The following is a 24871-nucleotide window of genomic DNA, read 5'->3' on the forward strand; positions in this document are numbered from 1 at the left end:
CCAGTTTGAATTCATCCTTCTTAGACATGGGAGACCAGAACTGCACACAGTATTCCAGGTGAGGTCTCACCAGTGCCTTGTATAACGGTACTAAAACCTCCTTATCCCTACTGGAAATACCTCTCCTGATGCATCCCAAGACCGCATTAGCTTTTTTCACGGCCACATCACATTGGCGGCTCATAGTCATCCTATGATCAACCAATACTCCAAGGTCCTTCTCCTCCTCCGTTACTTCTAATTGATGCGTCCCCAGCTTATAACTAAAATTCTTGTTATTAATCCCTAAATGCATGACCTTACACTTCTCACTATTAAATTTCATCCTATTACTATTACTCCAGTTTACAAGGTCATCCAAATCCTCCTGTAGGATATCCCTGTCCTTCTCTAAATTGGCAATACCTCCCAACTTTGTATCATCCGCAAACTTTATTAGCACACTCCCACTTTTTGTGCCGAGGTCAGTAATAAAAAGATTAAATAAGATTGGTCCCAAAACCGATCCTTGAGGAACTCCACTGGTAACCTCCCTCCAGCCGGACAGTTCACCTTTCAGTAGGACCCATTGTAGTCTCCCCTTTAACCAATTCCTTATCCACCTTTCAATTTTCCTATTAATCCCCATCTTATCCAATTTAGCTAATAATTCCCTGTGTGGCACGGTATCCAACGCTTTACTGAAATCTAGGTAAATTAGATCCACTGCGTTTCCTTTGTCTAAAAAATCTGTTACTTTCTCAAAGAAGGAGATCAGGTTGGTTTGGCATGATCTACCTTTTGTAAAACCATGTTGTATTTTGTCCCATTTACCATTGACTTCAATGTCCTTAACTACCTTCTCCTTCAAAATTTTTTCCAAGACCTTGCATACTACAAATGTCAAACTAACAGGCCTATAATTACCCGGATCACTTTTTTCCCTTTCTTAAAAATAGGAACTATGTTAGCAATTCTCCAATCATACGGTACAACCCCTGAGTTTACAGATTCATTAAAAATTCTTGCTAATGGGCTTGCAATTTCATGTGCCAATTCCTTTAATATTCTTGGATGAAGATTATATGGGCCCCCCGATTTAGTCCCATTATGCTTTTTGAGTTTCGCTTCTACCTCAAATATGGTAATGTCTACCTCCATATCCTCATTCCCATTTGTCATGCTACCATTATCCCTAAGATCCTCTTTAGTCTTATTAAAGACTGAGGCAAAGTATTTGTTTAGATATTGGGCCATGCCTAGATTATCCTTGACCTCCACTCCATCCTCAGTGTTTAGCGGTGCCACTTCTTCTTTCTTTGTTTTCTTCTTATTTATATGGGCATAATATCTGTCTGCCAAAGGGGAGTGGGGTTTTTTCAAGCTGTGGTTAAGATAAACTTTGAAGAGGCTACTATACAGTGACACTTAGTTAACTTGAAATATCTGTGTCAAGACTTGAATTTTTACTTCTGGAAATAATTTGAGGATGGATGCTATAGTTGAGACAAACATAAGCAAAGCTGGCTGCTCTATCCTTAATGCATTGCAAACTTATACCTTAAGATTTCATAGGATGCATGCATACCACTTGCTCCTACACACACAGGCATAATCTAAATAACGATGAAATATTGGCTTTTTACTTTTTCATGACCAAATTCTCAGTGTTCCTGCATGGGTACACTGAGGCAAAGGATGAGGCCACAGCTTCCTTCTTTCATTTTATTGCCAGCTCCTGCAGTCATTGGATTCTGGGACTGATTTAGTACACCCAGCAGGTTCCCAACGAGCATGGCTTATGTTGGGGCTGTAGTCAGTGCCCTTCTGCATAACTCACGGTGACTAAAACCAAATGGAGATAGGGTACCAACTACACTTGTTTTTTAAAGCAACCACAGCTCCTATGTCTAAATGAGTTCAGTCTACCCCAGGTAGATACGGGGTCACTTCCACTTGGCGTCAACAGCAACAGCTTTGCACCTTCTCCAGGGTACCTCCAGAAGCCTAAAGAAATATGTTTGCTCACCTGTGAAAACACTTTAATTTGGATCTTCTTTTACCCTAGGAACATTTTTTAACTTACACCTTTTGTGTACAGCTACTGCATGCAACGTTCACTATTACAGTTGTTGGTGAATTGCTTGCAGTGGGCTCGTGTAGACTAGAACTTTCCATTTTGGCATGTTGAACTATTAAAGTTGTGTGGAGTCAGTTAATTGTTTTTAGGTAGGTTTGCACTTCTATTAATAAACAGTTACACAACAAAAGCATGTCACTTTCTTCAACATTTCATTTATGTCTTTAAGGTGACCAAACTGGATCGAGATCCTGCGTCAGGCACGGCTTTACAGGAAATTAGTTTCTGGCTGAACTTGGAACGTGCCCTGTACCGCATTCAGGAGAAGCGTGAAAGCCCAGAAGTCTTCCTGACACTAGATATCTTGAAACATGGCAAACGTTTTCATGCTACTGTCAGCTTTGACACGGACACAGGTAAGAAATTACAATGTGCTGTAGCTTCATGAGCAGTTTCTGTGGAAGTTTAGCTCTTGTGATATAGTTACACAAGTTAAACGTCAATATCACAATCAAAAAGCTTCACCTTGTAAGAAGTGAAAACTATTGTCTTTAAACTGGCCAGATGAAACTGACACAATGAGGTCAATTAAATTTAACTCTCTTGTATTGTATTTAGGTCTAAAACAGGCACTGGAAACTGTAAATGACTACAATCCACTGATGAAAGACTTTCCTTTGAATGACTTGTTGTCTGCTACTGAACTGGACAAAATAAGACAGGCACTTGTGGCAATATTCACCCACCTGAGAAAAATCAGAAATACGAAGTACCCCATTCAGAGGGCGCTGCGTCTAGTGGAAGCCATTTCAAGAGACCTGAGTTCTCAGCTACTGAAAGTATTGGGAACCAGAAAACTGATGCATGTTGCCTATGAAGAGTTTGAAAAGGTACGTCTAGGATGTCAAATATGGTAATAGCTAACGTAACACACTGAATGCAACTATGAGAGCATGTCGTTTGAGAGTCAAACAAGTGTACGTTCTTAAATTTTCAGGTTATGGCTGCATGTTTTGAAGTCTTCCAAACTTGGGATGATGAATATGAGAAATTACAAGTGTTGCTGAGAGATATTGTGAAGAGAAAGAGAGAAGAGAATCTGAAGATGGTGTGGCGTATCAATCCTGCCCACAGGAAACTGCAGGCTCGTCTTGATCAAATGAGGAAGTTCAGGCGCCAGCATGAGCAGCTGAGAGCAGTGATTGTGAGAGTCTTAAGACCTCAGGTAGCGTTCCACTCCTTTCTAATTGGGGTAACTGCCTATACATCTGGTAAAGATATAGCAGTTTCCCATCTCTTGATGAAAGTCTACATGCAGACACAAGCCAGTCATGTTAAAATGTATTAACTCACAAAAGCAAACTTACTCGTGTTCCCCTGCAAACAGCCGACTAAAGGAACCACAGGTGCAAAACATAACCAATAGAATTTGGGTAGAACTCTTAGAAGCTTTCTAAATCCACCATGGAAAGGAATATACAATCACTCTCATAGCTGTGAGCTCCTCTGATGGATCTGAAGCAAGTTAAACAGTTACTTCAAAGTTTTGATATCTGTGACATAGCGGTAAAGACCCATTTTCAGCTACATTAGAAATGTACCAGTACCAATTCAATCTGTAACTGATCACTTTTGTATTCATGCAAACAGCAATGTTTTTTCTCTGTATAATCTCTCTTCAAAAAGAAAAAGAATCTGGGGATTTATTTTCAGGCCTTGAGGGCATGTTTTTAAATTGTCTTTAGTTTTCCAATAGGAGCAGTCCTATTCAATTATTCAGTGTTTATACCCTGACAATAGTGAAAGATATGTAATCATTTTTCAGTTTGCTTACAGACATTAATGAGAAGAATGGTATTACATTCTTCCACGTTTTCTTAATAATAAGGCTAAAGTGTCCATACTTAAATCCATGAATAAAAGCACTCTAATGCTGGCTTGTTTTTCCATGTGATTGGAAAAAATGGATCCTGCATACAATAACTTGCTTTAAGTTTGGATCGCTTGATTTTGAATCTGGCAAATAACTACAGCACAAGTTTGAAGTGGAGAATCTCTCATTATTGCTAAACAGCGTGCAGCAGAAGATATACTTTCCTCATCTCATTTGCAGATTAATACCCTACAGAAACCAAATTAGCACCCTTAGGTTCCAAAGGATTTAGTCAACTGTAAGTACAGTGCAAAAAGTAATTGCATGTGTCTTTTTACAGTGTGTACATAAAATGCTTCACTGTGAACATGTGTGTGACAAAGAAACGGTTAGATCGGTGAGTCTTTACTAAACTCTGTGACTTTATGCAGGTCACTGCTGTTGCCCAGCAGAATCAAGGAGATGTACCTGAACCCCAGGATATGAAGGTAGCAGAAGTCCTTTTTGATGCTGCAGACGCTAATGCTATTGAAGAAGTGAATCTTGCTTATGAGAATGTTAAAGAAGTAGATGGCTTAGATGTTTCCAAAGAAGGTACAGAAGCCTGGGAGGCAGCAATGAAACGGTATGACGAAAGAATTGATAGGGTTGAAACAAGAATAACTGCTCGTCTACGAGACCAGCTTGGCACAGCAAAGAATGCAAATGAAATGTTCAGGATCTTCTCCAGATTCAATGCTTTGTTTGTCAGACCTCACATTCGGGGTGCTATTCGTGAATATCAAACACAATTGATCCAGCGTGTAAAAGATGATATTGAGTCTCTTCATGACAAATTCAAGGTACAATACCCACAAAGTCAGGCTTGCAAAATGAGTCATGTTCGCGACTTGCCTCCTGTGTCTGGGTCTATAATCTGGGCCAAACAGATTGATCGACAGCTCACAGCCTACATGAAGCGTGTTGAAGATGTGCTTGGCAAAGGTTGGGAGAATCATGTGGAAGGCCAGAAGCTGAAGCAAGATGGAGACAGCTTCCGTATGAAGCTCAACACTCAAGAAATATTTGATGATTGGGCAAGGAAGGTTCAGCAGCGCAACCTTGGTGTGTGTGGCCGTATCTTCACTATTGAAAGCACTCGTGTTAGAGGCCGAACTGGAAATGTCCTCAAACTAAAGGTCAACTTTCTCCCAGAAATAATTACACTCTCAAAAGAAGTCCGCAACCTTAAGTGGTTTGGATTTCGCGTTCCACTTGCAATTGTCAACAAAGCTCACCAAGCAAACCAGCTCTATCCTTTTGCTATTTCTCTGATTGAAAGTGTCCGTACGTATGAACGGACCTGTGAGAAGGTGGAAGAGCGTAACACTATTTCTCTGCTGGTAGCCGGTCTAAAGAAGGAAGTGCAGGCTTTGATTGGAGAAGGTATTGCCCTGGTGTGGGAGTCATACAAACTTGACCCCTATGTACAACGCCTAGCAGAGACTGTCTTCAGCTTCCAAGAAAAGGTTTGTTCTACTGATTATGTTCTTTTTTCCAAGGGAGACTCTGCACATATCGGTGGCAGTTGAGTTTATCAGCAACAAAATATTTTCGTTTTGGATTGTATACTATTCAGGACAACCGGTGTCTTCCTCTTGGAAAATAATCTTACTGTATGCAACTATTGCTTAGATTCCACAGTGTCTTATAGTATTGAAGAAGTCGCTGAATAGAAAAAGAATTGATAAGATGTATGCTCTCAGATTATTACCTGGTAATGTGGCAAATGTTCTCTTTGGGGGGTGGTAGAGAAACCATATCTTATAAAAAATGCTAATTTCGTGAAGTAGCTACTGAACCTTTTTAGTTAGTGATTATAACATGAACACGCGTTGTATTAATGCTTTATATTCTCGTATAGCATCAGCTACCTTTTAAAAACCTGCGTGCATGTTTCTCAGTATCTCCCTTTTAGATTAAGGGAATTAGCCAAATTTTTGTGCTAATTTAGTCAAATTCTGACTTCTCCATTATCAGGCAAGTTCCCAGAGTCTTCAGTAAGTTTCAGTGAATGAAAATATAATTACTCTCCCCCCCCAATCCCCCTTGAAAGAATGGATGTAGCTCTTTTTGTGAGAGAGGGATGTTTTATCACTTCCCTCAACATGGCAGACTGCTATCAGCAAAGTACTAAAATTAAATGTTCCCTTAGGTGGATGATCTGCTCATTATTGAAGAAAAAATAGACCTGGAAGTTCGATCCTTGGAAACCTGCATGTATGATCATAAGACTTTTTCAGAAATCTTGAACAGAGTTCAAAAAGCTGTGGATGACTTGAATCTTCATTCATATTCCAATCTGCCTATCTGGGTCAATAAGTTGGATATGGAGGTAGGTCTTTCACTCAAAGTGAATGTAGCCTTCAAAGGTGTTAGGTGGCAAAGTAATTTGTCACTAACAACGTGGTCTACCACTCTCAAGTGACCTAGAGTGAGAATTTCCAATCTATTTGCCAGTTGCTTGAATATCTCTACCAATGCCATTTAGGACATCTGGCAGGCTCTTAGGCAGACAGATAAAAGTGCTTTGCTCCCAATGACTGGAATTAATGGATTCCAGGGGGGACTTGTTAGCTCTTTAGCTGACAGGATAATAGCTAAAGGCTTAATAGATGGTTGAATATGCGTTGACCTGAATTTAGTGGGTTAGTTTAATGGCTCGCCACTGATCGTATCTGACCAGAATATTTATAGATTCTTATCCAATTCAGACTACAGAGTTCAAGAACTCAATGAGTTCTATAACGGGAGAGGATTCTCAGGGTGCTTGACAAGAAAAAGTACACTGAGGACAATACCAAATTGATAAAACCTTTCTTGAAATGCAATGAAACTTATAACTGCAAAACAGTAAAAGAATTCCAAAACTCCTGGTGGTAACATTTCTATTAGAAGTACCTTAACCTAACATACTCTCACCCCTCCTTGAGGACACAGTAATAGGAGGTGAAGGACCATCCTCACTCCTGGCATGTCCGATTACGCGAAGGTGCTGGCTTCCCCAATGGTTAGGAATGTTGAGTAGTTACACTATACTGCACAAGCTGAGCTGATAACGTGATCGTCTATATAGTATAGGAGAAATGAATGAATGAATGAATGAATCAAAGGAAGAGTTTTAGAATAGAGTTGACCAGTGATGAGCTGCCAAAATCTTAACAACCGGTTCCCTATAAAAAGTTCTCATGTAAGGGATGTGCCCCAGTATGTATTTTTTGTACCAACAGGGTTATCATACGTCCGTATTTTCCCAGCCGGAGATTTAAGAACCAAAAACCCTGACCTGCCCGGGAAAATACGGATGTATGTTAACCCTGCCTAAAGTTTTTTTTAAAAAAGATGGGCCTGAACTAGAAATGAGCTCCGTTTCACATGTGTGGGTCCCCACCACTCCCTGGGGGTGTGCTAGGGTGACCAGATGTCCCGATTTTATAGGGACAGTCCCGATTTGGGACTTTTTCTTATATAGGCTCCTATTACCCCCCCTCCCCCCACCCCCTCTCCTGATTTTTCACACTTGCTGTCTGGTTACCCTAGGGTGTGCACATGTGTGGGTCCCAACTGCTCCATGCCCCCCTCACTGAAGCAGGTGTGCAGGGTTATTGCCCTGGGAACTGCAGGGCACCAGTGGACGTGGGGCCAGCTGCAGACAGGAGCGTGGGGCAGGGCTAGCTGGAGGCAGGGGGTGCGGGGCTGGCTGCGGGCAGGGCAGGGGCTGACTGCAGGTAGGGGCTGGCTGCGGGCAGGGGGTGTGGCAGGGGCTGGCTGCCGGCAGGGTTGTGGGGGTGGCTGGAGACAGGGGCTGGCTGTGGGCAGGATGGTGGGTACTCATGGGGAGAGCGGCTCGGAGCAGCCCGAGCAGCAGGACGTGGCCCACCAGGCAGCAGCGGGAGCCCCAGGGCCAGGGGTTGGGGGAGCAGCAGCAGCAGCAACAGGGCTTGTGCCCAGGGCCAGGCGGCAGCCCACGTGGCTCCCGCAGCACAGTACCCCTGGCGGCCGGAAGAGGAATTACATCACTTCCCGGCCGGAGCCCATCAAAGCCTCAGCGCCGCCTGCAGGGAAATGGGTTAACAACCAGTTCTAAAACAGCTTGAAAATTTAACAACCGGTTCGCGCGAACTGGCTCCTGCTCACTACTGGAGTCGACTCCCGAAGAGCTCTCTTACAAGGTATTTTATAGGATCCTAACCTATGTAATTTAGGCCCAACCTACTATGCCCAAATCTTATTTCCGAACCCTAAGAATTTTATGGGTACCCTTCTCCTATAGGTTAGTGGATTATGACACTTATTTTCTAAATATATTAAGGATTATCTCATTCCCTAAACTGCCAACCTAGGCTCTCTTGATGACCTCCAAGCTGTGGTGTACCCTGCAGTTACCAACCAGTTGTAGAAGCCGGATAAATCTGTGATGTGATGTGGATAGTTCCTCCCTTTGGTTCCCCAAAGTTTAGGGACCATTCTTATCTTGGCCAAAGGTTGCCAATTTCTATGTTGACATATTTATAACTGATTATACTTTTTGCTATGTAGCAGATCTTACCGGATCTTACAGACCGGTAGGCTTCTTGCATTTCAGCAAAACTTATTATTAGGAAACACATGCCTCAACATATCCTAAATTCCAAGGAATTAATACTGATAAAATAAAATGGATTAATTTCAGAAAAAGAAACCTATTAATTGATACTGCCGGCTGGATTAATAAAATATAATAGCTAGCAAAATAATCCTGTGTGCTACATATGGCAAGGTAAGGACAGGTTCTCCAATGTGCGTGAACATCAGTACCTTAATATGGACAATAATAATCCTAATGCTAAGGTGAAGTCTCTTACTTAGGATAACATGGCAGTAAATCTGACATTTAGATCCCCTCCTAAAACATGGATTTTTTTAAATACTCTAAACAGTAGCCTAGCATGTTGACTTAAACTTCCTTTGCTTTAAAAGTGTTCATTTAATTTTAAAAAAACCCCACTCCTGTTCTAAAGTGTAAGGCTGAATTTCCATCCTTTAAGAGTCCTGCTGTATCTGAAAGTTTCAGGGATTTCTTGAAGTGCGGGAATCTTTTGGAGAGAACACATGATATAAGCGTCTTTGTATTTGTTTTCAATATAGCTTCTTCCTCCCTTAGATTGAACGAATACTAGGAGTTCGTCTACAGGCTGGGCTGAGAACTTGGACCCAAGTTCTTCTTGGACAAGCTGATGATAAAGCAGAAGTTGACATGGATACAGATGCACCTCAAGTCAGTCACAAGCCTGGTGGGGAGCCAAAGATCAAAGTAAGTTACATTTGACTGTTACTCATTATGCTTTTTGCTAAAATAAGACCGTACAGAACCTTGAGTAGAAATAAAAATACTCTGATAGTACATATTGCTGTATAATGTAAGTTCTTCAAGTCATGGTCCCGATTTGTATTCCTCTGGGGGTTATATGCATGCGCCATGCGTGAGAAGCTGGAGATTCTGAAAGTAGTAGTGTCTCTTGGTCCACACATACGCCCTTGCTTCGCTGAAGTCAAGGGAACCTTTGGTAGCGAGGCAGTCCCCCTTTCTACATTAGACTTTCGTCCTTCAGGCCATGTTCCCGCCCATTTCCCTATGGCTCCTGTGGATCCCCCCGTTTTGAGGGCACCACCATTCGACCTGGGCTTTGATTTTTTGGCATTGGAGGACTTGGATGGAGTGCAGGATCTGCCCCTCCCATAACCAATATGACTACCCTAAGATTCCGCAGACTCAATGGCAGTACCCTCCCTTTCCCCAGCTACGGAACCATTGGTACCCTGCTCTTTGGGGCCCTCCACAGCAACGGATCTGCCTGGTTGGCCATCCTGGGCATTGTGGTGTCAGTATCTACCTTTGTAACCTTCCCACTACGCTCGAGAGGAGTTCCCCCACCTCGCATCTTTGACGGTTATAGAGTAGGTATTCTGAACTAGTGTTGGAAGATGCTCCTCTTAGTCCAACTCTGACAGTACTGCTGGAACCAGAGCAGTTCCCTTCATCATCTCCAGATGCTGTAGTGTCTTCATCTCCCTCTTCGTACCCGGATGACTACCATCAGTTCCAAGAACTGTTCCATTGGGTGGCTAATACCCTCCTCTTTCCACTGTACAGAACAAACAGCACCAGCTGTCTGATATCCTACACACCTTGTTACTTGGTAGAGCCATTCTGGCAATTAGTGATGCTGTTCTTCTTCAACTGGCCTGGACTGTCTGGCGCACTCCAGCCACCTGCACACCTACCCCCAAGGGGGCAGAGAAGAGGTATTGTGTACCTGCAAAGGGGTCTGATTTTTCTGTTCTCTGATTCCCACCCCCCCAATCCAATTTCCTCATCGTACAGGCAGTGACAGAGCGGGCTCGGCAGCAATGCTGGTGCTCTCCCCCAGCAGATAATGAGGGCAAGCGACTGGACATTTTGTGTCAGAAGGTATTCTTTTCTGCCAGCCTCCAATTTCACATCTCCAATTACTTGGCTCTGTTTGCTAAATACGACTTTCTTACCTACGGCAAGTAGGTAGGACTTCTCAGACAAACTTCCCCAGCAGGATCAAGCCTGCTTCAAGGCTATCCTACAGGAGGGGAAACTAGTTGAAGGACAATGCTCCAGGCCGCTGTGGATGTGGCAGACAGTACTTCGCTCACTATGGCTTCAGGGATCTTCAGGTGGAGGGAGTCATGGCTGCATTCATCAGGTTTCCCAAGGGAAGTAAAGAACACCATAGAGGACTTCCCTTTCAATGGGTCTCATTTCTTGAGTCAGAAGACAGATGATTCCCTCCACTCCCTCAAAGACTCCAGAGCTGCTCTGCGATCACTGGGTATCTATGCACCAGCAACCAAGTGCAAGTCTTACTCTGCCTAGAAGTGGACTCTCTCTCCTGCAAAGGGGAGTGATAGAACCTGTTCCTATGACCTATCAGGGTGCAGGGTTCTAGTCCACCTATTTTCTAGTCCCCAAGAGGGGCATGTGGAGGTGAATCTTAGACCTCAATCATCTCAACCACTTCATATGCAAGCCAAAGTTTCATATGGCCACCCTAGCAACCATCATTCCTTTGTTAGAAAGAGGCATGTGGTTTACAGCTCTCGACATGCAGGATGCTTACTTCCACATGGATATCCATCCTACCCACAGACATTTCCTGAGATTCAAGGTTCTACATTTTGGACTCACCACTGCTTGACAAGTCTTCACCAAAGTTTTCTCAGGAGCGGTGGACCACTGCCAAGGGGTCCTTATATTCCCTTGATTATTTGATTGTGCTGCTAGCAGCCAAAGGGGAGGGGCATTCCTTGACCTCCATGCTGTTTACACTCCACTCCTCCCTGGTGGTGAGTGTAAACATCAGAAAATCAGTTGGATCCCACACAGTTCCTAGAATTCATTGGGGCCTGTATCAATGCAATATTAGCACGTGCCCACCTCCCAGAGCCCTACAAGAGCTGATTTCCACTGCAATTTCCAGTCCTTCTGTTCTGGCCAGGGTTATTTGTACATACATTACTGCCTTAACTTGTCTCCACTTTCGTTGCCTACAGCTGTGCCTCCAGAGGATCTATTTTCCCATGAACTACATCACGGACTTTCTACTGACAGTTCCCCAAGAGCTTCTCTCCTCCCTCTAGTGGTGGACTGATCCAGGTCAGGTCTGAACCGGAACATCATTCCTTCCGTCCTCCAAGCATGACGATGATCACAGATGTGTTACTTGTCGGATGGGGTGCCCACATGGGCGAGCACATGACTCAGGAGTCTTGGACTGCTCAGGAATCCTGGATGCCCATCAACGTCCTAGAACTTTGGGCGATGCGGAGAGCATGTCGCACATTTCTCACATTTAATTCATTCCTGTCATGTTCTCCTCATGTCAGACAACACTATCCCTGTTTACTAACTCAACAAACAAGGGGGCATGAGGTCACCTACGTTTTGTACGGAGGCAGTTCATCTTTGGGATTGGTGCATTGCTCACAAGATCCTGTTGTCAGTAGCATACCTTCCTGGAACTCAAACTAAGTGCCAACTCTCTCAGCAGGAAATTCATGATGGATCACGAATGGGAGTGCCACAACACCGTGGTCACCAACATTTTTAACCGCTGTGGGATTCTGACCAGAAGAAGAGATTCTCTTCATCTCCCACACCAACAGCAAATGCACCTAATATTCCTATGGGAGACTGGGGGGGCTCAGTGACCTTTCCCAAGGTGATGCCCTAGTCCTGTGCAGGTCAGACCAGATCAATTATGCCTTTCCTCCCTAGAGCTTCTGCCATGTGTCCTACACAAGATCTAATGGGAGAGAATGACGGTCACTCTGATTGCCCTGTTGTGGCCTTGCCAGTTCTGGTTTCCTTTCTTCTCCACATGTCAGCGTATCCCCCTGCTTCAGTGGTCAGCTTTTCCAGAACTCCTCAAACGACACTGCTGCAGGACCCAGCATCCCACTCCAGAGACTCTTCACATCCGAGCTTGTTTTTTGGATGGGTATCTTCACTAGAGCAGGAATGTTCATCAGCAGTACAAGACAACCTCTTGAATAGCAGAGAAGAGTCCACAGTGCAGTCCTATAGGGACAAGTGGAAGTGTTTCACCTCATGGACCCAACAAGAGGGGTCTTGCTCCTGAAAATGTGGACATCCGTCTTCTTTTGGACTGTCTTCTCTCCCTGAAGACATCAGGCCTCACGCTCAATTCCATCAAGGTGCACGTAACCACTATCCGTGCCTTTCACCCTCCTGTGGAGGGGCACTCTCTTTACTCACCCTTGACTACCAGATTTTGGAAGGACCTCCAATGGACTTATTCTCCCCTTCAATCCATTGCTTCCCCAATGGGACCTCAACCTTCTCCTCACAGTGTTGACGAAATTGCCCTTTGAACCTCTGGCCGCCACCTCCCTCTCTCCTCTCCATGAAGGTCACTTTCCTGGTAGCTATTACTTCTGGGTTGGAGAAGTGAGGGTCATGGTGACGGATCCCTCCCCCTTTACCATGTTCTATAAGGACAGTGTTTCCCTATGCTTGCACCCCAAGTTTCTGACAAAGGTTGTATCCCATTTTCATCTCAACCAACCCAAACACTTACGTGCTTTCTTTCTGAAACCTCACGCCTCCGTGGGGGAACTGTGCCGTCACTCCCTTAACTTCTGCTGTGCCCTGGCTTTCTGCCTTCAGAGGATGAGATGATTCAGGAAGTCTCCCTAGACATTTTATCACGATAGCAGAAAGGATTAAAGGGCAAGTGATCTCCATTCAGCAGATTTCTAAGTCGGTTTTGGGGTGCATTACACTGTCAGTTATAGGGATTGTCCCCACCCCACTCCATGAGAGTGCAAGCATCGACTACAACTGCGCTTCACAATGTACCAGTTGCAGACATATGTAGGACGGTCAAGTGGACTTCGGTATGTACCTTCTTTTCCCTTTACGTCTTGGCGCAAGACTCTGCGACGGATGCCTCGCTTGGCATGGCAGTGCTCCACTCCATGGTTCCATCATCTTCCTCGCACCCTGCTTGTTGTTAACCCTCAGTGGAATACAATAGGGACTATCACTCAAAGAAGAAGAGGTTGCAGCCTTTGTCTAAAATGTATTTTGTGTTTATCTTTAGCTGGCCCAGCAGGTTCTTATTTAGCAAAATTGAAACTGCATGTGGTGTCTTTCTATGCCTGTAGAATGTTGTACATGAACTGAGGATAACCAACCAGGTGATCTATTTGAATCCACCAGTTGAAGAATGCAGATATAAGCTCTATCAAGAAATGTTTTCCTGGAAAATGGTAATACTATCGCTACCCAGAATTCAAAGTCAAAGATACCAGGTAAGCATAATAAATGTATTTATAAATCTAATAAGATGGCTCTACCTAGAACTGTTGCATTGCAGTTGTATACAGATAATGTAATCTTTAATGGTTATGAAGGAGCAATTTTTGAAAACGAGAACTGGCCATGTATTGTGAACTTGGTATATGCAACTTGTATTTAATTGTGGGTCTTGTCAGGTGGGTGTACACTATGAGTTGTCTGAGGAAGAGAAGTTCTATCGGAACGCCTTAACACGGATGCCTGACGGTCCTGTAGCGCTGGAGGAGTCTTATTCAGCTGTTATGGGCATTGTGACAGAGGTCGAACAGTATGTTAAGGTAGGATATGAATTCTGATTTTCAGTTTGAAATTGTAGAATAACGCATTTGTTGGATTTAGAAGAGCTCTTCTATATCTTTAATCAAAGGTAATTCCCATCAATGTTACCTGTTTACTATAATCCTCATTAATTCAGTTATGTAAATAAGGAAAGTATCTACATTCTGAAAATTCACTGTTACGTGGAGTTTTTTTTTAACGTACTTATTAATAGGTATGGCTGCAATACCAGTGCTTATGGGATATGCAAGCTGAAAACATATACAACCGTCTTGGAGAAGATTTAAATAAGTGGCAAGCCCTCTTAGTTCAGATAAGGAAGGCTAGAGGAACCTTTGACAATGCAGAAACCAGGAAGGAATTTGGACCTGTTATCATAGACTATGGGAAGGTAAGAACTTGAAACTTTCACGCATCTTGTAAAAGTAACCTGCAGAAATAAACTTCAGAATGGGCTTATAGAGGATAAAATGAGACTTCATAATTAATAGTAATACTCGGTAAACTTTCTTGATTGCAGGTACAATCTAAGGTGAACTTGAAATATGACTCTTGGCATAAGGAAGTACTCAGTAAATTTGGCCAAATGCTAGGTCAGAACATGACAGACTTCCATTCACAAATTTCTAAGGTAAGAATAGTCCAAACAATGATTCCTTATTACAAAATCAACTTACTACATCCACCTTTAAAATACTGGGTTTTTTCCCTCTAACAGTCCCGTCAAGAGTTGGAGCAGCATTCAGTGGACACTGCGAGCACGTCAGATGCAGTGACCTTCATCACATATGTACAATCCCTGAAACGTAAAATCAAGCAGTTTGAGAAACAAGTTGAGGTAAGTTGTCACTTTCTTACTAACATCTTGTTTCTGGAAATCCGTAAAAGCTTTTCTACAGGGAGGGGACAATTGATCATGACCAGTCTAAGCCTGCTAAGAGAAACCCTGCCTCTAATTTCCTGTCCTAGTAACTCTTCTAGATAAACACTTTCAAACCACGATTCTATAGTGAGCCTTACTGAGTTACTTTATACTTCTGAGGGTTCTTTAGGCTGATTTATTGCTGATTTCTCTTTAGACTTCTGGCTATCTGAATTTCGAATTGAACTTTAGAAATTCAAGTAGGTTACCTTCTAACAATGTTTGTGTGGACTGTAGCTTTACCGCAATGGTCAGCGCTTGCTGGAGAAACAGAGGTTCCAGTTCCCTTCCTCCTGGTTATACATTGACAACATTGAAGGAGAGTGGGGTGCTTTCAATGACATAATGCGTCGCAAAGATTCTGCCATTCAGCAACAAGTAGCAAACTTGCAAATGAAGATAGTTCAAGAGGATCGAGCAGTGGAGAGCCGTACAACTGACCTGCTGACTGACTGGGAGAAAACAAAGCCTGTGACAGTGAGTTTTTTCAGGTCTCTTTGCTGAACTCACGATAGAAAGTTTGCATTCTGTAATAAACAGGTTGTTCAGTAAACCCTGAAATAGACAGGGGGGCATAGTTGTTACCTTTACAGATTTTGATGCAGAAATATGAATCCTCTCTAGGGGGTTTCCTAGTGACTTGGCAGAAAGTGTAGCTTGCTTTTGCTCTTGGTTTAAAATTCCAGCACTTTCCCTGACTTGCATTTTAAAACGGAAACACCTCTATTGTAACTTGATTTTTACAAATTTAACTAGCAATAAGGAGTGTGCACTTTGTACAGCATTTGGTAAGAGGAAGAATCTTGCTGAGCCTGTGTCCTAAAGTAAAAGTTACTAGTGTCTGCTAAAAAATCTCTCCTGCCAAGATGATTCTTTAGATGCTTACCCAGACAAGGGATCAGTAAGTTGTATACCCAGAGTTAAAGGTCTGCCAAGGAAACTGTAAATTCCTTAAAGCAGAAGAGATGGCTTAGTGTCTGATGCTAATCAGAAGTAGTTTCTGCACAGATTTGAAGTGCTAAACCCTAACTCTTAACATCTGTGCCATGTTGTCCTTCATGTGGTTCTTTCTAGGGAAACTTGCGTCCTGAGGAGGCTCTTCAAGCACTTACCATTTATGAAGGGAAATTTGGTAGGTTGAAAGATGATCGTGAGAAATGTGCAAAGGCCAAAGAAGCTCTTGAGCTAACAGATACAGGACTACTCAGTGGCAGTGAAGAACGTGTGCAGGTACAGACTGTTTTTTAAAAATCCATGAATTTGGTGCTTGTAAATGGTTCTGGACAGATGACTTCTTGCAGGCAGAAGTCCTTCAATTCATTCATAGAGAAGGCATAGCAGTCAGTGGTTCTCCCTTCATGCTGCCCTATCACTGTGCCCTAACCTTAACTGGGATGGTCCAGCCTTAGGAGTGAGTAACTCAGTCTCAATATCCATTCAGCCCTTGGCTTTTCCACTGAGACTGCAACCACAGATGTTTGAGGGCAGCTTTATAAGATGTAGAAATCTGGCCATTAAACTAAGGGCTTGTCTACGTGACAAGTAGCTTCTAAGTCAGCAGTTCGCAAACTTCAGCAACCCGAGAACCCCCATTTTGAGTGAAAAAAATTTCAGGGACCCCCAACCCACCGGCTCAGCCCCAGGCTCTGCCCCCATTCCACTCCTGCCCCCTCCATTCGCCCTTCCCTCTGTCACTCATTCTCCCCCACCCTCACTCACTTTCACCAGGCTGGGGCAGAGCGTTGGGGTGCAGGGGGGGGTGCAGGCTCTGGGAGGGAGTTTGGGTGCGGGATGGGGTACAGGATGTGGGCTCTGGGATGGGGTGTGGGTGCAGGTTCTGGGCTGCGGCAGGAGGTTGGGGTGCAGGAGGGGCTGAGGGGTGCAGGTTCCAGCCGGGTGGCGCTTACCTTGGGTGGCTTCCGAAAGTGACCAGCATATCTCTCTGGCAGCAGCTCCTAGGAGGGAGGGCTAGGCGGGTCTTTGTGCGCTGCCTCTGCCCGCAGGCACCGCCTCCGCAGCTCCTATTGGCCATAGTTCCCGGCCAATGGGAGCTGCAGAGTCGGTGCTCAGGGCCGACGCAACATGCGGAGACCCCCTGTTCCTCTTCTACTCCCACCCCCACCCCCCAGGCCACAGGGAGTGGCACGGAGCCAGGGGAGGAAGAAAGTCTGCCTTAGCCCCCCTGTGCCACTGGACTTTTAGTGCCTAAAATCTCCCAAGTTTAGCTTCAGTAGCTTCCAGGAGATAGCGCTGGTCCCCAGCGTGCAGGCGCTGGGAGGAATGGGGAGAATTGAGTTGATCAGCGGGGCCCGTGGACCCTTGGGGACCCACAGGGGTCCATGGTCCCCAGTTTGAGAAATGCTGTTCTAAGTCATATTATGCTAAGCCACACTCCAGGACTTTCACTGCACTGTAGCAGCATCCACATGAGATGTTACTGCAAGGCAAGTTTGATATACTGTAGGTGATCACTCTTGCGTGCTGTGCAGTAACTTGCTATGTAGACAAGTCCTAACTTAAGCTGCTGAGCAGCCAACATATAGTAACTCCTTTTGGGCCACCAGAGACGTGCTAGGCAAGCTAGGGTCAAGTCTCTGTCCAATTACCTGTACCCTGACCAAGTTTCTATCCCAATGATTTGTTTAAGAAGTTCTGTCTAACTTAGGACAGATATTTACCATCTTTTTCTATATAACTGTCCAAAGTTTGATGTATCCCTTTGTACTGTAGGTAGCTTTAGAAGAGTTACAAGACCTCAAAGGAGTTTGGTCTGAGCTTTCCAAGGTCTGGGACCAGATTGATCAGATGAAGGAACAGCCATGGGTTTCAGTACAGCCTCGCAAGGTACCTTTTTTTATTCAGTATATAGAAAGCATAACTACAACTGTATTATTCGCCTTTTGGCCTTCGAGATAAAAATATATTTAAATTCTCTAACAACTTGAAAACGAGCCAGAATATATGGCGTGGTGCTTATGTACCTGGGTCTTTTTGGCATATGAAAAATAGAATTTATAACTGAGAATGCAGCCTCTATCTTAATCTAACTTGCAGCACTGAACGGCAGAAATAACTTTTCTTCTTAACTGAAGCTTCAACAGGGTAAGGCTTACAAAACAAAACTTGAAAAATTGTCAGGATTGCAGAAACTGCACAACCTTAAATATATTTAATTATAGGCTACGTCTTCAGAGGACAAGAATTGATGCTCTATCTGTTTCTTGAAATTAAGTTGATCTAAATAGCACTTTTCTCAAACACTTGTCCAGCTTCACTGATGAAAAGCTATTGCCCAGCTGATGCTTCTTGGATACATAAACCTGAAACGAGGCTTCTACCTCTTGTCTGTAAGGAAGAATGTCACAATTTCATGACCACTGTGATCTAGTATAAAATTACTTCATGCTGTGCTACTCCAATGATCAAGGGATAGAAAAAACTAGTATTGCGCCAACAGTCGTGAATTAATCTTAAAGCAGTACTGTTGACTCCACATAATCTGCTGAGGTGGAATATATCAACAAAAGCATGGAGAATCTGTTGGAATGATGAGGTTTTGAGGGACAATTGAATGTTTTCATACATCTAGTATATGGTTTGCCTGCCTTGTATACAGCTATACTTAGTGTTAGCAAAATTCAATATATGCAGCATAGGAAAGTATGATCAATATTATGTAAGGGTGATTCTCCCATTCTTAAAGAACAGTTGAATAAAAGTGTTAAGATGACAAACTGTAAGTAAAACGGATAACTGTTGTAATATCCAGTTTACTAGAGTGATTGTGTTTATCATAATGTTGCTGGTAGATGAATTCTTTCATGGCTTCTGTATTTTATTGACAGCTTCGACAAAATTTGGATGGCTTACTGAACCAGTTGAAAAACTTCCCTGCTCGTTTGCGGCAGTATGCCTCCTATGAATATGTTCAGAGACTTCTGAAGGGTTACATGAAGGTAAGCTGTACATAATTTTTTAATTAGTTATCAAGGGTAAGTGCATCCATTAACTTAATATGTGCTGTCTCGCGTTCTAGATAAACATGCTGGTGATTGAACTGAAATCTGAGGCTCTTAAAGCTCGTCACTGGAAGCAGCTGATGAAGAGGCTTCACGTTAACTGGGTTGTCTCTGAACTAACCCTGGGACAGATCTGGGATGTTGACTTGCAGAAGAATGAAGCAACTGTCAAAGATGTACTTCTTGTGGCTCAGGGAGAGATGGCTTTGGAAGAGTTCTTGAAACAGGCTAGTATCTATCATTATATATACTAGACCTGTTATCCAGGAGAGATTTTAGAGGTGTAAATTAATTTGCTGACAGCTATGTAATACGCTGGATTTTAGATACCCAGGATGGTGAAAATGAAATGCTTTAGAGCTCCACCAGACATTTTTAGTTCTAAATAACTGAGTAAATTTAAACACACAAACTGACACAACATGAAACCCGTAGGTTTAGGGGTTTTATTAAAAGCTTTGGAAGTTTACTGAAGGTACTGTAACTTAAACTTAAAGATAAGTCAAGTAAAATATATAGCTAGTATGTTACTATTATAAAATTTCTAAGTAGAAGACTGGTTTCAGAGTAACAGCCGTGTTAGTCTGTATTCGCAAAAAGAAAAGGAGTACTTGTGGCACCTTAGAGACTAACCAATTTATTTGAGCATGAGCTTTCATGAGCTACAGCTCACTTGCTGTAGCTCACGAAAGCTCATGCTCAAATAAATTGGTTAATCTCTAAGGTGCCACAAGTACTCCTTTTCTTTTTAAGTAGAAGACTGGAAACTTCCTTCTGTAATTTCATTTTATGAGTTGCAATAACTTTAACTCTGACCCACAAGACATAATTATGAAATCTCCCACCATATGATTCACAGCAATCCAAGGCCTGCAGATTCATGTGCTCTGTAAAAAGATAAGAATCAAGCTCATGTAGCTACATTTCTACACTACAGAATGAAATAAATGTAATAGAATTAAAATTACTATCACGTGTTCATAATCTGACTTCTTTTTTTCTTAAAGATAAGAGAAGTGTGGAACACTTATGAATTGGATTTGGTTAACTATCAGAACAAATGTCGTTTGATTCGTGGTTGGGATGATCTCTTCAATAAGGTCAAGGAGCACATTAACAGTGTGTCTGCCATGAAGTTATCACCATACTACAAGGTATAATGTAAAATTACTTTATTTTTCTTTTCAATTATCTTTGATATTAAATATCTCCCTCCTTGTTTTCGTATTCTTTTCCTAGTGTACGTTTGTTCAGCTGGCACCTTGTGTGCCAAGTTTGGCAAATTGCTAGGTGTATAAGTGGATTATACCTTTTTATAGCTTTAACCAAACTTACAAAATTATTTCCAATTCAGTTCTTAAACTAGCTTGATTAGTGTTACTTGTCCAACTTCTTAAAATCATACTGACTTGTAGGTGAAGTGGTTTTTTTTGTTTTGTTTTGTTTTTTTTAACGGTAAACTGAATGTTAATGGTTTTTGTAACATTTAGGTGTTTGAAGAAGATGCCCTTAGCTGGGAAGACAAATTGAATCGTATCTTTGCACTCTTTGATGTCTGGATAGATGTCCAAAGGCGATGGGTCTACATGGAGGGTATCTTTACTGGTAGTGCTGATATTAAGCACTTATTGCCTGTTGAAACCCAGAGGTTCCAAAGGTATACTTACTTTAGATTTGTGTGAAATTCTCAGTTACAGTTCAGGGCAAGTTGCACCATTGACTTTGTTCCTTTGCCTGCCCGCGCATGAGCATCCCTTTCAAGTGATAGGTCTGCACTTCTCTCAGTGAATCCTGTGATTTGCCCCCACTTTTCTGTTCTAGTGACCCAGAGCAAAATAGTCCTGTTCACCAACAGTGTTCTCAACAGGTCTATCTGGGTTTTGGCCCCTGCTGCAGACTTTGGAAGCCTATGACCAGTATGAGAGTGCAGTGACAAAACAGCTTGTTCATATGGATAAAGTTTTGTTTTGTACAAAGGAAAAAAAAGGTTAAAACAATAAAAGACCTGTAGACATATAAGTTACCTAGACCTTAGCCTTTCCTTGCAAGTTTAGGTAGCCCCTCTTGTCCCACGTATCATCTCGCATTGGGCTAGGCAGGTAGATTTCACCTTTGCAGTCTCTGCCTGTGTCCAATCTTCGTTTGATGTCTCCTACCCTGAGCTAACAAGCAGTCTCTTATCCATTTCAAAGTCTTTGAATAGGTTGAGGTGTCCCAGGACAGACATATGCACCTCCCCAGAGAGTCAGAGGTACACGATAGCAGTGGATTTACTGTATGGTGCATTTGAGCACTGGCAATTGAGTTAGTCATTGTCTGGTTCTTGGGTACCATGTGGAGAGCTCCAACTAGAATTAGTCTTTGGTGTAGCATAAAGCCAGCCACACCATAATACTCACGCACAATATTAATAAAATTAATAGCTATCACCCTTTTTCACGCTCAGTAACTGAACTTGTATTATTGTATCTCTCATTTAAAATGTGCTTAATATTTTTCTCACTCTCACTTACAGCGTCAGTACTGAGTTTCTGGCACTTATGAAAAAGGTATCCAAATCTCCCCCTGTGATGGATGTTCTTAACATCCAAGGTGTACAAAGGTCACTGGAGAGATTAGCAGACTTGCTTGGAAAGATCCAGAAAGCATTGGGAGAATACCTGGAGAGGGAGAGATCCTCCTTTCCTCGGTAAGGAATTTCATCTCCTTGACCAATTGTGCTGGAATAAACTCTAATAGGAATTGTGTTTGGTTGCATGGTAGTGCCTAAGTACTTCCTTTTATTGTGTTCCACTAGCAATCTTTTAGTGCATACACAGATATCAAAACATGAATGCTTTGGAATCATAAAAAAATAAAGGTTAAACAATTTAGTCATTTTATGGTCCCATTTCCTGGGAAGTGATAACCTTCAATTTCTTTGTGTGGGTCACTTGTGATTAGTAACTTAAATAGCATAATTTGAATATAAATATTGCTTAATAGGCTGTTTCACCTGGTACTGAATAATGAAATTCTCAAATTAGTTTTGTTCCATTAAACTAAATGAACCCTTGGAATCTCTCTAACCAAATACCAAAGCTTAAGAACTTGTATCATTCTATATTTGAATCATGTTGCATTCTGTTTCACCTTCAATTCTCATTAGTATGTGAGGTCTTTGGATTGTAGATCTAAACATAACCTCCATGTCAAGCATGTGTTCAGAGTGGGAGTTTTGCTGTCTCATAATCTTTCAATACTTAGCATTTATCTGTTAATGAGGTGTTAAAGTGGGAAGAAAACTCTAGATAGACTAAAAATGGTGCAGAGAATAAGCCCTCAGGTATTTTTACTATGATCTAACAGAATTATGGAGGAAAGGAATTACGCAGCATTGCACAAACTAGCAGACATTTCCCCAGTTTTATAAGGGTTATAGAGGGTTCAAGTAAATACATTAATTCTGGGCCTTCAATTAAGTGTTAAAAAAAAATTCTTTCACCTCAGTGGTCAGTTGTTTTAAACAGCTTTAACCTTATCTCTAATACCAGGTTCTACTTCGTTGGTGATGAGGACTTGCTCGAAATCATAGGAAACAGCAAGAATGTAGTTAAGTTGAAGAAACATTTCAAGAAAATGTTTGCTGGAGTTTCTAGCATCATCCTGAATGAAGATAACACTGTTGTTCTGGGGATCTCATCACGTGAAGGAGAGGAGGTAAAGCTGCGTCTTCGGGGTTTTTTTGCAAACTTACAAACCTGGTCGAAATTAAAACTAAAATGACACTTAAATGTAATTGTTTCAGGTACTGTTCAAAACACCTGTCTCTATCACAGAACATCCTAAGATCAATGAACGGCTCACACCTGTTGAAAAAGAAATGAGGGTCACACTTGCAAAGCTGCTTGCCGAGTCTGTTACTGAAGTAGAAATCTTTGGTAAAGCAACTTCAGTTGATCCCGGTCTCTATATTTCTTGGATTGACAAATATCAGGTATCCATCTTATTCACGTTTGTCTAACCAAACTATATAATACACTTTTGTGGGAGGAACAACTCTTAGCAAAAATCTAACTGTATTTTAAATGTTCAGGCCCAGCTTGTTGTCCTGTCAGCCCAAATTGCATGGTCAGAGAATGTGGAATCTGCTCTGAATGGAATGGTTGGTGGAGGAGACAGCAGTCCTCTGCACTCTGTGCTGACTAATGTTGAGGTCACGCTGAATGTGTTAGCAGACTCTGTGTTGATGGAACAGCCACCTCTCCGCAGAAGGAAATTGGAACACTTGGTAAGTAATACTCTCCTCCCCATCCTCAGTAGTCATTCGGTCTCTTACAAAATTTGAACACAATCTGTCCATCTTCAAATCATGGAAGTGACACCTAGGGAAAACTAAAATGTTCCCATCAAGATTTCTTGAGGAACATCTGTTTCTGTAGATATTACATATGCCTGACTTGAAATAACGTCTATAAACTTAAATGTCCATGTAGCATAAGATTCTGAAGAATTATTTAGTGAATAGAAAACTCTTGGAATATACCACCCAATCTCCTATTCTGAGAGTAGATAAGATTTATAAATCGAGAGTTTATATTAACTTTTATCATCTATGTATGTACATGGCTCCCATAACCATAGTGTCTGAGCTCCTTCAGCTGTTTAAAAATAGAAACCATTTACATGAGAAATAGTTTAATTTAAAACTTCTGTGTTTGTGTGAGGGGCTGTCATAGTCATGTGAAGAACTTTCTGAAGAAAGAAGAGCTAAACTGAAGGGTTTTTGCATTTAGCTACGAAAGTCTTAAGTTATCACTTCTTGCCCACTGAATTCATAGCATAACTCCAGCTCCTCCTAAGAAGCTCTACTTTCCACCAGACGAGTGCAACTGACAATCTGTCCCGTTGTTGAAAGGCTCCCGTAAAATAAACCTTGAACGAAACTTCTAATTGGGGAACAAGTGTAGAGTGCATAGCCACAGAATGGTGTTTGTGGCAGTCTGTGCTGCCAAGAAACTAGAGTCCTGTGTTTTGTACAAGCTGGAGCTTTCACATGGGGTGTGGCTTCACTGCTAGTCATGACTTGCAGTAATCAAATCTATGGACCTTCAGCCTTACCATGTCCGAGTCTGTGCTGATACAATGAGGTGCCCATTTCTGGCCTATTGCAGATGAAATTTGACATTATTGTGCCTTGGGCATCCAAAAGGATTGAAGGCTCGTGATAATCTGAGGGGAAGGTGCCCTCCATAGTTAATTCTTAGAGGAAGCAAGTTCTTGGAAACATTTCTCTTTATCTACCAGCATCTCAGTCTTGGCTGGGTTAATTCAGCTGCTGATTCTAGCTACTGAAAGCTGGGAATGGAGATGTAGAGCTCAGTTTTGGTCTGTACCTGTTGGGATTTCAGCCCATAGTGTCTCACCAATTCTCTTGGTGGCTGAAAATATATCGACTTTGAATAACTTGTGTAGAGGATTAAAGCTTGTGGGACCTCAGAGGAGAGGGCTCTTGGTGGGCAGGGATGTAGAAACACTGTCCCTCTACAGCACTTGGGGTTTCTTAGAGGAAAATGTGAACTGGTTTAAGAGCACTTTCATTCATCATTGGAGGCAGAGAAGAATATCTGGTGACTAACAGTGTGTGGTGCCAGATGATGGTACCAGGATGAGTATGAATGTGTTTCCTTTCTCTGCTTGTGGACAGAAAAAGGTTGTCTATAAGGACAGTTCTTGTGATTTCAGAACCATGCCTTGGCCTGAAGCTTGACTGAGAGGGATCCTGTAGCAACAGACTTTTTTTACTAGC

At 42.4% G+C, this 24871-nt stretch overlaps 1 protein-coding gene across 1 annotated transcript in view; it reads left to right on the forward strand.

The window, feature by feature from the left end:
• LOC141989498 (cytoplasmic dynein 1 heavy chain 1-like) overlaps positions 1-24871 on the forward strand; it is a 103706-nt gene that overhangs the window by 14021 nt on the left and 64814 nt on the right. The window contains exons 5-26 of the mRNA XM_074956253.1: positions 2289-2475; positions 2678-2949; positions 3057-3284; positions 4364-5440; positions 6127-6306; positions 9115-9264; positions 13671-13817; positions 14001-14141; positions 14357-14533; positions 14663-14773; positions 14861-14980; positions 15302-15541; positions 16139-16294; positions 17795-17908; positions 18910-19020; positions 19101-19310; positions 20091-20237; positions 20574-20740; positions 21599-21772; positions 22617-22782; positions 22871-23059; positions 23159-23353. Of these exons, the coding sequence (XP_074812354.1) occupies positions 2289-2475; positions 2678-2949; positions 3057-3284; positions 4364-5440; positions 6127-6306; positions 9115-9264; positions 13671-13817; positions 14001-14141; positions 14357-14533; positions 14663-14773; positions 14861-14980; positions 15302-15541; positions 16139-16294; positions 17795-17908; positions 18910-19020; positions 19101-19310; positions 20091-20237; positions 20574-20740; positions 21599-21772; positions 22617-22782; positions 22871-23059; positions 23159-23353 (4659 nt within the window). The remainder of the gene's footprint in view (positions 1-2288; positions 2476-2677; positions 2950-3056; positions 3285-4363; positions 5441-6126; positions 6307-9114; positions 9265-13670; positions 13818-14000; positions 14142-14356; positions 14534-14662; positions 14774-14860; positions 14981-15301; positions 15542-16138; positions 16295-17794; positions 17909-18909; positions 19021-19100; positions 19311-20090; positions 20238-20573; positions 20741-21598; positions 21773-22616; positions 22783-22870; positions 23060-23158; positions 23354-24871) is intronic.

Source organism: Natator depressus, chromosome 6 (assembly GCF_965152275.1).
Source record: "Natator depressus isolate rNatDep1 chromosome 6, rNatDep2.hap1, whole genome shotgun sequence".
NCBI lineage: Eukaryota > Metazoa > Chordata > Testudines > Cheloniidae > Natator > Natator depressus.